Source organism: Maylandia zebra, linkage group LG22 (genome assembly GCF_041146795.1).
Source record: "Maylandia zebra isolate NMK-2024a linkage group LG22, Mzebra_GT3a, whole genome shotgun sequence".
NCBI lineage: Eukaryota > Metazoa > Chordata > Actinopteri > Cichliformes > Cichlidae > Maylandia > Maylandia zebra.
This window is the reverse complement of record NC_135187.1, coordinates 17,087,219-17,104,010: the sequence shown is the minus strand read 5'-3', so window position 1 is coordinate 17,104,010 and position 16,792 is coordinate 17,087,219. Positions and strand designations below refer to the sequence as shown.

The window sequence follows — 16,792 nt, the reverse complement described above, 5'->3', positions numbered from 1 at the left end:
CGCTAGGGGCGCTATACCCCCGTATGTGGGGATTTAAAGTGTCAAATCAACAGAGCTACAACTACGTCCGCAGGGTTATGGCACCGAGTACAAGCTAGCTAAATAAAAAACCCAAATCCAGTCCTCAGAATGACTCCGACGGTGAAAAAGTCATCTTCTCAGGTACTGGAGCTCATTACTATCGGCCTGAAGCACAGCTAGCTTAAACGTTTATTGTTACTGTGTGTATCGAGGACGTCGGTTGTGTAACTAGGTTTGTAGCTGTGTAGTAACCTTACCCTTTATTGAAACATGGGGAGCTAAAGCCTTTGTAGCTTCGGAAAAGCATATTTTTAGCTAAATGTGACAAATAATAGGGTTTACGGCAAGTTTTAGCTGTGAAAGTGCTTTCCTGCTCGTGTTAGCTGTCAGTCACGGTGTTTGAGGTTAAGGAAATAACGACTATAAATAAATAAATCAACTAAAGCGTTTAAAATGTGTATGGAAGGCGACCAAAAATATCTTGCTTTATTCATTTATGTTTTTCAAGTGGACACGTTAATGTTATGTCCTTTGTTTTGTAACGAGTTAACGCGCAAGCGCAGTGCTCCGTGTTGTAAGTAAAGGGACAATCCGTAAAACGAGTTGTGTGGAGCGAGAGAAACAGCGACTAGGAGTCAAAAATGCAACAAAAACGAGACAGACACCAAACTAAATGTAAAGGATTGTTTGCAGAACGGCTTCAGAGAAGATGATACAGCCTGCCAGAATGGCTTGGAGACGGAGGAAGAACCTCTGCTCCGAGAGAACCCCAGGCGGTTTGTCATTTTTCCCATCCAGTACCGAGACATCTGGAAGATGTACAAACAGGCCCAGGCCTCTTTCTGGACCGTGGAGGAGGTGGGTACTGTACTTTGAGTGGTTTACTGAGTGATCTTAGGAAGAAAATATTGAATGCAACAATGTCTAACCATCAGGTTTTGACAGTTGCTGCTGCTGCTACTTTCCACTGTGCACATATTGATATCCACACATGAAATGAAGGAACTGAAACAGGTGTGCTTTTGATGGTTTTTTTTTTTTTAGGTCGATCTATCCAAAGACTTGGCACACTGGGACCGTTTGAAGGCAGAGGAAAAACACTTCATCTCCCACATCTTAGCCTTCTTTGCTGCCAGCGACGGTATCGTCAATGAGAACCTGGTGAGACTAGTTTGCAGGCCTCTAAAGAAATTTCAAGAATATATATTTTGCATGTAGATTGAGAACAAGCTCATTTGATGCATTGGCAGCTGAACTGCAAAATTAATGAAACTGATATTACTAGAAGCCCTCAAAAATGAAGTCACACATCAAGAATGGCTATCAAAAGATAACCGTACTTGATGCGTTAACATAAATGCAGATGGCACTCTAAATTTTTTTTTTTTTTTACTTGGTGTGGTTCAAGTGTTTTGTGGGACTTGCACGCTTCATCGCAAATGTTTTTAATCTACACAACAGGTGCAGAGGTTCAGCCAGGAGGTGCAGGTCCCTGAAGCGCGATCCTTCTACAGCTTTCAGATCCTCATAGAGACTGTCCACTCAGAGATGTACAGTATGCTCATCAACACTTACATTAGGGACCTGAAGGAGAGGTCAGTTACTCGTGGTGGCTCTGTTTTATTTATTTTTTATTTTAGCAAGTCGGAAAATAGTTTTTGTGTCGTGTTTATGTTGTAATGAAAGTATGAATCCTTAACCCGCTTCTCTATGAGTTGCTTTTGTAAACTTTCTGGAGATTTACAACAAACTGTAGCACCTGGGGTTTAAATACAGTAGACCTAAAATTTCAACGCAGAGTGTGTTGTTTACAGAACAAAAAGAGGAAGTTGAGGACGTTAATACACAGCCTGTCAGATTTTATTCAGCAAAGTCCAGCAAATCATCATTTACCCAGCTTTATTTTTTCATAATGGATGATAAAACTTGAATCCTATCACATTCTGCTTATAAATATTATTCATGTAGCACCATGAAAGCATGCATTAAAGATGCCTTGTAATTAATCTTTGATTGTAAAGTCAGTCTCACCTAGTAAGAATGTTTTACATCTGTTTTAAAAAGTCTTGTTTGGCAGCATTTATTTATTATATTTCAAGACATGTAAGCAGTTCAACAGGAAATGCTTCCAGAATATATTCAGACTGCAGCCTTGTCTCACTGACAGATTAAAAGCTGATAAATAGTTCACTGCATGTTCAGAGAGTCTAAAGACGTAAACGTAGGCAAATGAGTGCTCTCCAGTTTGTGCTTTGAATGAGGAAACTAAATAGTTTGTCAGACAGCTGTGTCAGGCCCAGCAGGAGGGAAAGGGTCAGAGAAAGGCAACTACCTGGTGACTGATCCACTGTTTAAGTTACCTTTATTAGGTGTTCAGAGTTTTCACTGAGCCTGGTTTCTGGAACAGACTCCTGCACCTGTTTGTCACAGGTTAAGTCGAGACCGTTCTGCGGTAACTGCCGTTGTTTTCCCAGCTGCAGCAACTTTGATGTGCCTTCAAACAACAAACGTCACTCATCAACAGACTGTTTACAGATGCTTTTAAGTCTAAACACTCAGCAAACTCCATGAGTCTTGTTGCATTATTTTTACCCTGTTCCTGAGTGTCTTTGATTAAAGACAAACAAAATAAACTATTCCCTACATATTGTTACTACAGTATAATTACACATTAAAAAGTCTTTAGTTCATGTGTTTTCATGTTTGTGTGTTTTAGGGACTATTTGTTTAATGCCATTCAGACCATGCCTTGTGTGAAACGGAAGGCAGACTGGGCCCTCCAGTGGATAAACGACAGCAAATCCACATTTGGTAAGGGAGAAACAAAACTTGACAAAAACACGACAACTGAAAACTAAATATAACATCAAACTGTCCTAGAAGGAACCTCGTGTTTGATCACTTAACAGTCATTTTTGACGTTTGTGCCCCAGGGGAGCGGATTGTGGCTTTTGCAGCTGTGGAAGGCATCTTCTTCTCTGGTTCATTTGCTGCTATCTACTGGCTGAAGAAGAGGGGGTTAATGCCTGGCCTTAGCTACTCCAACGAGCTCATTAGCAGGGACGAGGTGAGACTAATTCACGCACAAAAATATGTGTTCTGATGTGTTGAAAGTATCCCTGAGTTGTGAGCGAATCAGACATACTTGTGGGTAAGAGAAGCAGCTCATATTTAAAATGGAGGTGTGGCATCTATGTAATTATTCCTTTCCAAATGACAGCGTAGCACAGAGTGTTTTCCATCTAGCTTTGTCTGTTGTCAGTCTTATGTGACTAAATGAGTAGATGCACATAATGACCATAAGTTTGAACTGCTGTGGAAAACCTTCAGAAATAGAAACAGTATGTCTGCCCTTACCTGCATTGTCATGCTTATAACTGGTATGACTCCTTAACTTTGTGCAGCAGCCTCAGCGGCCAAATTCATAAGAGCTGTATAATTCATATATGCTGTAAAGACAACATTGGTCTTTAAAAATAAGTCAAATGATAAGAATAAACATGAAAGATTAAACAGCAATCATAAACACCAATATACTGTCAAAGCTGGCAGCAGAGTCATGACTGCACATTCACCTCGCTCTTTGGAAAATGCCCTCAGACAGATATTTCCCTGTTATAGCAAACACTGTACAACAGCAGCTCTGCACTGGCTGTTTTGAGAGTCAGATTTTCAAAATATCTTATTGTTATAAAAAATCAAGAGCCTCATATCAACTAACTAGTTAATATAACAAGTTTTTGGTCATTTATGCTGACTGTATGGTGGCAGACTCTGAAAACACTGCTTTTACATCTTGCTGACACCCGGTTTTCTTTCACTCAGCATTCACTGTGTTGAAACTAATCATCACCCTATTAATTAACAATTACAAAATAGTAGTTGTTGGACATGCAGTTCTCTTACAATTCACCAGGGGGTGCTGTATCAACCATGACCATCATTGTTCTTCCTTGAGATCAAGCTGATGTAATAAATGCTGTTGTGTAAACACAAGTCTCCTAAAATAAACCTGGGACTAAGTACACCATGAATACACATTTTTTCAGATCAGCTGTTCTGACATGTTTTTTTGTTCTTTGCTAGGGTCTGCATTGCAACTTTGCCTGCCTGCTGTATAGCTACCTGGTGAAAAAGCCATCAGAGGAGAGAGTCAGAGACATCATCACCAAAGCTGTTAGCATCGAACAGGTCAGCTAATGCTACACATTACATACATTATATGCTTGCTTATTAAATGCTATTCACCTCATATTCCTGTTCATTTTGTCTGCACTAACTCACATTGCAGTGGATCAGTTGTAGCTTTACAGCAGGGGTGGGGGAACTCCAGGCCTCAAGGGCCGGTGTCCTGTAGGTTTTAAATGTGTCCAACACAGCTGATTTAAATGGCTAAATTACCTTCTTAGCATGTCTTGCAGTTCTCAGGAGGCCTGGTAATGAGCTAATCATTTGATTCAGGTGTGTTGATCCAGGGTGATATCTAAAACCTGCAGGACACCGGCCCTTGAGGCCTGGAGTTTCCCACCGCTGCTTTACAGCATGACATTCTGAAGCAATAAAATCTTAATAGGTCGTACCAGTGCTATAAGTCACTAATCGTTATTATTCATATACAGGAGTTTCCCACCGCTGCTTTACAGCATGACATTCTGAAGCAATAAAATCTTAATAGGTCGTACCAGTGCTATAAGTCACTAATCGTTATTATTCATATACAGGAGTTTCTCACAGAGGCCCTGCCAGTAGATCTCATAGGAATCAACAGTTGCCTCATGAAGCAGTACATCGAGTTTGTGGCTGACCGGCTTCTCACTGATCTCGGACTGACCAAGGTAATGCTAATAATCATTCGTTCAAAACCCTCTGCACACCGGAATGGGTGAAATTAAACCTATTTTTGTCTTTTTTCCTCATTTTTTTTTAATCCAAGGTTTACCAAGCTGAAAATCCATTTGACTTCATGGAGTCTATCTCACTCGAGGGGAAAACCAACTTCTTTGAGAAACGGGTGGCAGAGTATCAAAGATTCGGAGTCATGTCGAGCATGATGGACGGTGAATTCACACTAGACGCAGACTTCTAAAAACTGACATGGCATGTTACTGTAAATTTGTTACATTCGGTCAACCTATTTATTTATTTCCATACAGTTATTATACAACAGAGGTTTTCAAGTCTTACTGTAATACTGATACAGTGCTACGAAGTGAAGGCTGTACTCTTTTTTTTTGTTGTTATTGTTTTTTGGGATGTTTTTTTTGTTTTGTATTAGAGATGGAGAATTATTTAGCAACCAGTACAGTTTATAAGTAGAATGGGTGAGCATCAACATTTTGCCATCATGATAAAATAATGAGGGAGGTGACATAAATAGTATTTCTTTCCTCACTGAGCATTGTGGATAATAAAAACACAGAATATATTTTTACTTTTCTGCTTCGTGTTGCTTGTTTCTATGGCAAATTGCTTTAATATTTTCTAACTTTTAAAATACAATAAAAAATGTTTTGCCAAATATGTGTAGGTGTTGTAAATGAATGCAAGAGGTAAATGTTTGTACAGCTGAGAACCAACAACAGCCTTATTCTCAAATGTAGGTGACAAGAAATAAATGTGATGTGGGTCATTTTATGATTGGTGGACAATGTGGGCTTCAAAAATTCAAAAAGGACTCTTTATTTTCTAAATTTCTTTTATGCATGTAAGAAGAACAAATAATAAACCATCCAAAAAAAATTATTTCAGCTCAGGCATCAAAGCTACACTTTTTATGCAATACTTTGGTTGCTGTATGCTGTGACATGAAAAAGTGGACTTTATAAATATTGTTTTAGAAATTATTAACCTTTAAATTAAAGATAATCACCGTCATACTAAATATTCATACAGTTTCATTCATTTAAACAACTTTCAGAACCTACCTTTTTTTGTAATTTTAGTATTTATCTTTGAGTGTTTGTTGAATACATTTTTTTGTACACTTTTCAGAAAATAATTGAAACTATGCTACAAAGGCAATAGATTACTCCCTTGTGAGCTAAGAAAAACATTTATGGTTATTTTATTCAAATTATAAAGCACCAGGGTTAATATTAGAGTAACAGTGTTGCACAAGATAACATGGATGAATGGATTTTTTTTTAATTCACAGATTATGACATAAGTCTAACTCAAACAAAATACTCAGGACCACGGGTGTATTGTTTAATAATATTCGGTATGTTGTTAACATGTTTGTACAGTAATGTTTTATATGTGCACTCACGGGATTTCGAGCAGCTGGGTTGCAAATCAGTGCTAATATTAGTGTTCTCTCAGAAATAAAACGTGAGCTGTGTAATGTAATAACGCATGAAAGTGAAGGGTAAATGCAGTTAAATGAAATAAAAGAAAGAAATTTCAAAAAATTAATTTGTTGTCTTTTTGTAATGTGGGTTAAACTGGTTAGAGTGACACAATCTAGACATAAAGATCGGATAAACACAAAATTTGTCAAAGATTTAGTGTTTTTGGAGTTAACACCTGACTGGATTGTGTCACTTCTTTTTCGTCTCACTGTTTTATCTCTTTCTTTTAAGGCTTAACAATTACAAGAGTCTATCAACACAAAGCAGAAAAAGTGGGTTGTAACTGATTTTAGTTGTTATATTTTTAAGTTGTTATTTTGTATTTTTAAATAATTGTTTGGAACCACTTTTTCAACAACTACGTGTACATTTAACCTCAGGACAGGTGTCATTTATATAGCATATGTGTTTTAGTATTTTGTGCATGGGTAATTTTCAAATTCATGGGTAAGACAGAAAAGCTCCTGTTCTTACAGAGCGGCTCGTGTAAGTGCATGATGCTGTCCTGGACAAACCTGTGAGTGTGAGCTTTTTAATACTGAGCAGATGTAGTATTGATATGCTGCTGTTTGTAGCCTTGATGTTAACAGTCAGATTAGATTAGCCACTCCTCCGTTAGCACGGGCGCTGGAAATGATAGCTACAGCTAGTGTATGCGCAATTTTGAAAGATGGCTGGAGACTTGCGAGGTCTTGCGCTGGAGAAAGCCGAGCTGCTTTCCAGCCACTTGAAGGAGCTGCTGTCTTCGGGACAGGGATATGTTCGGGCTCGATTCGGGGTTGACTTGGGTCTGAAGCCCGAGCTGTACCCGACGTGGGTCATCCTGTCCACGGCCGCGGCGGGTCTTCTGCTGCTGATCAGTCTGTCGTGGGCCGCTGTTTGCGGCGGGCTGCTCGCCGGGAAAAAGCGAGGATCCCCGGTCACACACGGCAGCAGCAGGAGCAGCAGCAGCGGCGGCGGCGGTGAGCCCCTCAAGGCCGGTTTCGCTAAAACTGCCAAACCAGAAGAGCAGAAGAAGAAGAACAAAAAGAAAACGGTAGAAAAGGTACCGCAGGCAGCCTTTACTTTTTTTTTTTTTTTAAACTAACTTTATTTAAAGTAAACAAGTTTACATATAAAATGCACATACACATACAATTACATATACAAAACCATGAGCACATACAAAAGGGAGAAACAAGGAGGAAAATCTAGCATCTGAGTCCACACAACGTTCAGCAGCCTTTACCGAGCCGTCTAATCACAGCGAGTCAGTCACAACACGCGCGGGTGTTCATTTAACTCCTTAACCTAAGTGCTCCCTCTGCAAAACAGTTCAGTTAGACACTTATTTTATTATTTTATTAACAAAAGCGGTTAAGTTTGGCGTTAGCTAGCCAGCTAGCTACCTGGCATGTATGAATTGACGGTCGTATAGCTCGTCGTATACTTTGTTTACACAGCACAAATTAGGCCATCTAGGGACAATTCCACGACCCACTTACAAGTGACAAAAATAAACCCGTAATCTAACTGCATATGGATGAAGGTAGGGTATTTTATTAAGAAAGGGAAGGTGTTATCGGTGTTTGCAACCACCTGATACTCCTGTTTAGCTAGCTAGTTTATACGTCATCGTTAGCCACCTGAAGCTTCAACTTTCGCTTTGATGAGTGAAAATGGTTTTAAAGACGTCCGCAACCCAGGCGCGCTTCTTTGAAGCTCGTATTTAGAAAGCGATAATCTGTTTAACCTGTTAAATATAACTTTTAAAACAAGCTAACAGACAATAAGTGTGTTATTAACCAGTCATATAAGGCTTAATAATTTAGTGTTGACGCAAAAACTGTCGTTTTTATTTTAAGTAAGTTGATATTTTCTTTAGCACTCCCTGTTTTTCTGGGTTGTCATGCTGTATGTTTCTTATCTGTGTCTTTTCACCCCTCCAGAAGTCTCAGTCCAATGGGCAGCCAGTGACTGTGGCTCAAGAGGAAGTTAAAGTGGCTGAGGCAGTTTCTAAGCTGCCAGCACAGATCAAAACTGAGAAGGTATGATCAAAATTAAGGAAATGTGAAACCAGTGGTGGGCAGAGTAGGCGCAGCATTTCCCTGAATTGCTCAGTTTTGTTGATGTTTTGCAAGATAGTTGTATTACTGGTGACATACTGCTAAAACTCCACTTCTGTGCAGTGAAAAAATACATTTGGAGACTACTGTTGGGATGATAAATAATAAAAGACATTAAGTGCAGTAAAGTTGTTATTATGAGGTAACTTGATTGTTCTTTTATTTCTGTCCACAGAAACCGGAGGTGCAAGCCCCGGTGCAGGTGAAGAAGAACAAGAAGAAGAACAAGACAGATGTGAAACCAGTTCAGCTTTTGTCTTCAAACGATGGGAAGGAACCTGATGACGGTACAGCTCAACCGTTGAGGCGGAAATGTCACAATAGCTTCTCATTTTCAAAAGGACATTTTAATATTATGCAGAATGTGCTTCTCATGCATGTCCTGTCATTCTGATTGCAGCCAGACTCTTTAAAATATAGTAATGAGCAAATATCCTTCATAGTCCGATATATACCACATTCCCTTAGAATGTCGTGTTATTTTTGGGGTGCATGTATGTGTGTGTCATCCAGGTGTGTGGGAGACAAAAGTCAGTAACCGAGAAAAGAGGCAGCAGCGCAGGAAGGAAAAGGGTCCTGAGGACTCTGGCGGTTCAGGAAGTGTGGAAGCATCAAAAACGCACGTGGAGGCAACTGTACCAGCAGCAGTTAACAAGAGGAACAGAGGAAACCATGGTATTCATGTAGAAGGAATTCACTATGTTTAAATATAGTCACCAACCACTCTTTTAGCTACACCTGTTGAGGTGCTCATTAACACAAGTATCTAATGAGCCAGTCACATTGCAGCAACTAAGTGCATTAAGGCAAATGTATTTTATTCTAAAATGACAGAAGAAGGTAGCATATTCAGTATGCAATTTTGATATATAGTCTACCCGCATTATCACACAGTATTATGTGGTAATAACCCTGTTTCCAACCCTGTTTCAGAGTCTTTTCATTCAAGAGCCACTGGAAAGGGAGATACAGCCAGTGAAGCCGTTAAAGACAAAGGTAAACCATTTTTTTATGAGGCTCTCTTAAACGTGAACTTATTCAGAGTTTTAAGGTATCACAGAGGTGATTTTCAAGCTGCTCAGTCCAGTGAAATTTCAATATTGCTCGTAAGTGTTGTTTTCTTGTCAGTGAACTGGTCTGAACTCCCCTCCTGTGACATATTTTGAACAAAACTGTTACTGAGGGACTCTGATGGTCTTTCCTGTTTGTATGTTCCCTCAGTTTCCTCCAGCTGGAGGAAGGAACCTTCGGTCAATGGTGGAGGCTGGAATGATATGTCCTTGAAGATCCCAGGTCAGATGAGCACTATGGAGGGAAACAAGTGGAGTGCTATCTCAGCAGCTACACATTACAGGGGCCAGCCAGAACCCCAGCCGTGGGCTCAGGAGTCACAAGGTACCATCTAGATCTGAGTAAACCTTTTTACACCACAAATGTAGATATTAATAGTTTGTATGACATAAGAGATTCTAGACTGAACATACTGGAGGAGATTTCTCTCTACACGAAACATTAGAGCTGATAATGAAATGAAATGACCTTTGCCCCTTTTCCACTAGTGCAGATTCTGGTGGTCAATCTAGCATCAGTTTCAGCAGAAGAGAGAATAAAACCAGGTCGAAAAGCTGGCGCAGGCATAGCAGTTTAAACTCAGTGGCTGTGAGAGACCCTACTGCAAGAAACTCATCAATAATTGGCAGATGTAGCCCACAAATCCTCTAAATTCTATGTAAAGATCATTTCTTAATGCTTTCCAAGTGTGGGCTAGTTCTCAGAAGACACTGAGACAGAACTGGCTTTGTCACAGCACTGGCACCACTGACATAAGGTCAGGGTGTAGTGAAAATAAAGACAGTCTGTTAATGAAATTATAACCTGAGCTAACATTTAGTAAGCAGCTATGACAGCAGGTTAAATCTTTGAAAATTTAAACTTGAGTTAACTGCTGCCTCAACAAGGGCAGCCCAAGTAATAACCCGGCTTGTCCTGATGGATTATTGTCAGACAAACCTTGTGGATGTCAAGCTCACTGTAAGCCTGCCAAGGTAAACACAGTGCATTTATCATGAAACTGAGCAGGATGTTTGGTAAAACTAGAGTAGACCTTTCTTTGTGTATAATGTGATTTTGATTTATTTAGTTATTTTATCTCCAGGAGACTGGATTTCATGCTGTGAGGTGTTCAAGAAAACGTGCCAGTGGAAAAAAGACAAGATACTCCAGCCTCATATTAGAAACCATGCTGTTAACGTTTAATCTCCGCTGCAGTTTGTTTGCATTCCACCAGCATAACCTGTCTTTCTGTGTGCTGTCAGCAACAGCGTGGAGTGGCATTGATGGCCGGATAAAGCCTGACCTCAGCCCAGTGTCCTTCTCCATGCTGGGACTAAACACCACAGGTTTGTCACCCAGTCACACACCAGACCTTTCAGCTGTGTCCACACTGGAAGCGAGTCGGTGACACTCGGGAAAATAAGTGCTGCTGCCAGCACAGAGTGGGCGGGACCCAGGATAAGGCTTGCAAATGACGGAACTGAAGTGACTAACAATGAAAGCTCGTGATGCCGTTGATTGGCATGTGACCTGGCAGTAAATACATTACAGGGTTACCAAGGCAACTAGATACAGAAATGTCTGCAAGCAACCAGCCATCAGCTTCAAGGCGATTAATCGCTTCCAGTGTGGATGCTTATTGATTGATTGATAATTGTCATGGCTAGATTAATGAGTCTACGTCCCTCATTAAAATAAATAAATGAACAAATAACCTTCTGTCTCATACAGATCCAATTTCAAATTCAGTGGATCTGCAGTGGGCAAGCCGCCCTAAGGTTAATGATGAATGGTCAGGATTCAGTAAGTAGCTATGCATCAAATCCTCCTAAAAAGATTCTTCAGGTTTTTACCATCTAACTATCTTCCATCTGTATTGTGTGATTTGTTTTTTTAGATGGGATGGCAGCAGCAGATCCCAGCTCTGACTGGAATGCCCCAGTGGAGCATTGGGGAAACTATGAAGAGCCCCCCGTGTTGGTGACACCAGCTCCTGTGCAGAAAGAACAGCCTGTCCCCAATAAGGTTTTTGTTTTGTTTTGTTTTGTTTTAATTCTGGCTTCTTACTGTATTGTTTCTATTATAGGCTTCACATAAATTGATCTGTATGTCTTATTGTTGCGTCAGGTGTTGGAGGATGAGAGGGACACAGAGGATCCGTCCGGCGGAGAAGCCAAATCGAAAAAGAAGAGGAAAAAGAAGAAGAAAACAGAAGAGGAGGCTGCATCTGACGCTCAGGTAATAAACCAAACCAAGCTGATAAAATCAGGTCTTCAAGTGAATATTTAACCTGTTGTAATATAATCATTTCTTGGGTTGTAGACGGTGAGCACGGCGCACGTAGTCAACACAATACCCAAACCCCAAGAGCTTCCTGCACTGCCCTCCAAAAGGCAGAATGCCAGCATAACCTCCACTCAGAGTAGGTTTCAACATCTCTGACTCCAAATCTGTGTTCACTGTGTTGTAATCATTTCTAAGAGCGGCTTGTTTAGGTTTCATTTGAACACAAGTCACTATCTGTGGGTATATACCCAAGGTCATTATTTCATAGTTATCACGTGACACGCCCACCTGGCGGGCAAAAGCAGTACTGCGGTCCTTTGCCCTCCAGCCATCCATTGAACATCTTTCAGTTTCACTTAGCTAAAATCCCAGAGAGTTGCTGTTCTATCGGATGCACTAATCAGTACTTCTTTACAGCTGCCAGAAGGGCGGCACCAACTTGTCAACACACCTCTCCTAACCCTGCCTTACAGGCCAACCCTGCTTTCCCACAGCAACCCAGACTGACAGTGGCAGCTCATTTAAACTTTAGGAGAGATTTAGCTTACATTGGAAAGACACTTGGTCAACTTTACTATAATGACACGTCGTTAATGTGACAAATTAATAATACTGAAATTTTTCTGGCCCAACACTGTAAAAGTCCCAAGTTAAGAAAATGTAAGATTTAACTTTGGTTGACTTTTTTTGAAGAAAAAAATCTAAGACCGTTTCTGTTTTACTCTGTCCAGCTCTTCTTGTAATTACGGTAGGGTTATTTTAGCAGCCTGTGCAGCCTTTTCCTTTGTCTCTACATTAATGAATGTACTCACACAGGAAACATGCAGACCAGCTGAGTGTATTGTTAGTCATCCCACATGATGCTGTTCAGTCAATCAGATCATTTATTCAGAGCACGTGTGAAAACCGAATAATACACATTGTTGAAACACTGTTGAATTTACTTTTGTTTGAGGAAATGTTCTGTAACTGGATGCCCTTAAATTTCAATTGAAAAACTTTTTTTTTTCTTTCATCTCCGTGCAGAGAGGTCAGAGCAGATTGCGGAGCCTCCGAAGTTCTCCCAGAAGAAAAAGGTCCGAAGGGAGACATAAATTCACCTCACAGGTCCAGACAAAGCATATGCAAATGATTGTTAAACGTGTCACATGCAATAATTACCAGGTACACAGTTCAGAGATCAGTTTCACAAACAAAAAAGTAAACAGGTGGAAGGTATCACCTGCTTGGCGAAATTCAGAGATGAAATGTAGTCCTATGGACTGAAAACTTAACTAATTTGCACTATTTGCTATACTGCAAACAGAGTGGAGTTTGGGGTGAGGTGGGCTTTTAGTGGAGGTACATATTTAATGACAGCAAAGGTGTTTTGTTTTGAGACTTTATTTGCCCCCCTCTGAGAGTGTATGTAATTGTTAACCCCAAAAAATAAAACGGGTTTTAAATTTTTATTTCTTTTGTGATTTTTTTTTTTTTTTTTTCTGTTTTTTACCAGAACACCACACTTTTTGGTTCCACACAGTGTTGCACTTTGTTTTGATTTCTGTGCAGCAGCCCCCTATGAGTTATTGAAAGGTTATGGAGCAGAGAAATATACCTATCTCACTCACATGCCCATATGTACACTGACAGATTAAGATACTCCTGCTCTTTATACTGGGTTTGATGTGACATCCGTCATTAAGAGCTGTAAGGGTGTTCAGGTGACTACTACCATTAGATACATTGATTGGTACTGATGGGTGCTACAGGACAGTGATGTAGCTGCAAAATGATATAGGCACTTGGCAACTTTGCTTTTATATAGGAATACAACCAGGTGAAAACCAGCCTAGTCAAGTCCTATACTGGAAAGAGTTGTGTCATTGCCATCAGTGCAGACTGACTTGGATTAATTGCAACATCATTCTAAAACCTTCAGCAATCTGTCTGAGAATAATGATGTTTGTTTGAAGACACATTTGCGAATGAAAGTGGTCGCCCAGAGGCTGAGGGTGTTCCATGCTCAACTTCTGGGCGACCAGTTGGTCACCACAACTACTTGCAGTCGTTACCAACATAAATATTAAATAAATCCAATCACCAGGCAACCCTAAAAAGAGGCTGCTGTCCTGTTTTTTTACTCTTGCGTGACTGAACCACAACTCACGGCTCTGTCAGCATACATATGGCATGTGAGTATTGTTTTGAGATAGGTTTGTGTATTCTTTTGTCTAATATTTCTGTCATTTGAGTGAAAACACTCTGCTGTAGGGTGTGTAGTTTGTGCTTTTAATGACTGAATGAGTGGCAGCTGTGGTCAATGTCAGTTACACTGGTGTGAAAGGCATCTTAGCCATAGAAGCACAGCCATTACTGTCCAACTCCTAACTGTACACCTGTCTAACTGTATGCACAAAACCCAGCTTTGCTACAAATAAATGAAAACACTTCTGTCTGAGCTTCAGGGTGTCAGAAGGGAAATGTTGGGAGGCTGAAAGTTAGTAAATGATATGATATATAGTCTTTTTGAATGACAGATTGGATTTTTGATATTAAACAACTGATTCTGGATCCCCATTGGAGACTTAACTGTACATCTAGGCTGCAGTAACTGATATGAACCACCGGGAGGCACTGTATTGTGAAGTTACTAGTGGGATTCAACTATACTGCAGTAGGACTACAAATGTGTAATCCCTGTACTTTTATAAACAATATCGCCCTGAGTATGTCTGTCTTTTATCTGACTGGATTGTATTTAGATTTTTTTCCATACCTAATGATCACTTCTGAACTCTTGTGATTTTTTTTTTAAACATTTCTTCCACTTTTGTGCTAGAAAAAGCCATGCCATATGTACAGATTGTAAGGGCTTTTTCCAGTTCTGTAATTGCACTGTGCAAAAGGCTGTATTTGGTTCCTTTTGATTTTGAAGAAATGTTTTTATCATCTTTTGCATATTGTGAACTATTTTAATCTTTTTAGTTTGGACCTTTGTTCCAAGATGTGTGATGGGCTAAATGTTTTTGACCTAAACTGAGAATGAGGATATACTTAGAGATATGACATGGAGCAGCTTTAACTCCACATCTATTTGATTTTAAACAAGACACACACACACATACATACACTCACAGAATTACAGACATATATAAAAGGAATTTAATTCCATTGCCTTAACTTGTAGTTGTATAGAAAGTGCGTTGGAGTCCTTTTTATAGTTTCCATCCAGTTGCAAGTTTTGGTGTCAGAATTGATTTAATTTTGCATGACTTTGATAATAGAATGAGATAAAGTGATCAAACTTTTGCTTTAAATGTTAGTACTTGGTCCACTCATAGTACCACTCAGTATCTATACTGTAATAGCTTTCTGTATGGAGACGAATTGCAGCTTTCATGTGGGCATCCAGTTTAAGGGGACATTACCATGTTTTTGTGAGATGTAGTGCATCAAGGCGTCGATCAGCTGATGGTGGTAGTTGTTGGTAGACCTGGTAGATTGCAGAGGATAAAGTGATATGTCACTGTGGTTTCAGGTGCCCTTTTGTTAAATTTTTACTGATGAATATGATGATGACTCAATCAACGTATTTATATACTTGTCTCTAGGAAATGTTTTTTTGTGAAGGGTTTTGTTTAATGAGGAGATAAAAATGAAATTTCTATGTTTGTTTGGTAAAGATGAAAATTAAATGAGAAGTGCTTGTATCACATTGTCATGGAAATGTTTTTTTCCCTTCCCTTCATATCGTGAAGAAGGTTTTTGGTGTTATTAACTCTTTTAAAAAGATTCTCCTAACATGAGATTCTCATGTGAAGTGTATTGTTGATTTGATCGATTACCTGTGCCTTAAACAGCTGCTTTGCCACTTTTCTTTAATATGTAAAAATTAACCAAATGCGAAAACATACCATCCCTGGCCACTTTATTAGGTACACCTGTTTAACTCCTCATTAACACTATCTGATAAACTAGTCACATGGCGGTAACTCATTTACACATGTTGGAATGGTCAAGATGAGATGTCAAAGTTCAAAATGAGTATCAGAATGGGGAAGAAAGGTGACTTTGAACGTGACATGGTTGGTGGTGCCAACCAACTATTCTAGGGTTTACAGAAGATGGTTCAAAAAAAGAGAAAATATTCAGTTAGCAGGCCAGAGAAAGACAGGCTCAAATAACCACATTATGACCAAGGTATGCAGAAGAGCTTCGCCTCAAATCTCACAGCAGATGAGCTACAGCAGCAGAAGACCATGCGAGGTGCCACTCCAGTCAGCTAACCAAAATAACCAGGGTCACCAAAATTGAACCAAAAAACACTGCCTGATTTAATAAGTCTCAATTTCTGCTACGGCTTTCAGATAGTGGTGTCAGAATTTCATGTAAACAACATGAAATAATGGATCCATCCTGCCTTGTATCAATTGTTGAGCTGGTGATGGTGTAGTGGTGTGGGATATGTTTTCTTGGTATACTTTGGGCGCTTTAGTACCAACTGAGCATAATTTAAATGCCACAATTACCTGAGTATTGTTGCTGACCATGTTGAGTCCTTATCTCAAACATATAGAGAGCACCTTTGAGGCATAGTGGAAAGATGGAGTCACATCATGGATGTGCAGCCACAAAATCTGCAGCCACTGCTATCATGTCAATAGGGAGCAAAATATCTGTGCAATGTTTCCAGCACCTTGTTGAATCTATGCAATAAAGAATTAAGACTGTACAGGAGACAAAAGAGGGTCGCACCCAGGACTACCAAGGTGCACCTATTGAAGTGACCAGTGAGTGTATGGCATCATGAAAGAAGTCTATTGTATGATTCCATAAAACAGTTTGCATGGTTACCAGGAGGCTTGCCTTAAATTTATCTTCCACATTTAGCCAGGATAGCTGTTTATGCTTCTTGTAAACATTTGTACAGCAAGAATAATGAAGAGCTGGCTGCTCTGTTCAATGCAATTTCAGGGTTTTATTTTGGAGGGGGTT

The 16,792-nt window shown here is 39.8% G+C and overlaps 2 protein-coding genes across 3 annotated transcripts; both read left to right on the top strand.

Moving 5' to 3' along the window:
* Positions 1 to 7: 7 nt before the first annotated feature.
* On the top strand, positions 8 to 6,435 carry rrm2b (ribonucleotide reductase M2 b). Its single transcript, XM_004549187.3, has 9 exons — positions 8 to 162; positions 715 to 879; positions 1,066 to 1,182; positions 1,483 to 1,616; positions 2,738 to 2,832; positions 2,955 to 3,088; positions 4,108 to 4,212; positions 4,743 to 4,856; positions 4,955 to 6,435. Exons 1-9 carry the CDS (start codon positions 130 to 132, stop codon positions 5,105 to 5,107), a joined length of 1,050 nt encoding a protein of 349 aa, XP_004549244.1. The 5' UTR covers positions 8 to 129; the 3' UTR covers positions 5,108 to 6,435.
* A 525-nt stretch (positions 6,436 to 6,960) lies between these two features.
* Positions 6,961 to 15,507, top strand: mtdha (metadherin a). Of its 2 annotated transcripts, none has more exons than XM_004549186.2 (12): positions 6,961 to 7,416; positions 8,300 to 8,398; positions 8,652 to 8,763; positions 8,990 to 9,151; positions 9,410 to 9,472; positions 9,698 to 9,871; positions 10,798 to 10,875; positions 11,261 to 11,332; positions 11,427 to 11,554; positions 11,657 to 11,767; positions 11,852 to 11,951; positions 12,842 to 15,507. In XM_004549186.2, exons 1-12 carry the CDS (start codon positions 7,042 to 7,044, stop codon positions 12,907 to 12,909), a joined length of 1,542 nt encoding a protein of 513 aa, XP_004549243.2. In that variant the 5' UTR covers positions 6,961 to 7,041; the 3' UTR covers positions 12,910 to 15,507. The 2 variants fall into 2 exon arrangements, with proteins under 2 accessions (XP_004549243.2, XP_004549242.2); XM_004549185.2 differs by having other exon boundaries at positions 6,963 to 7,416; positions 10,792 to 10,875.
* Positions 15,508 to 16,792: the final 1,285 nt, after the last annotated feature.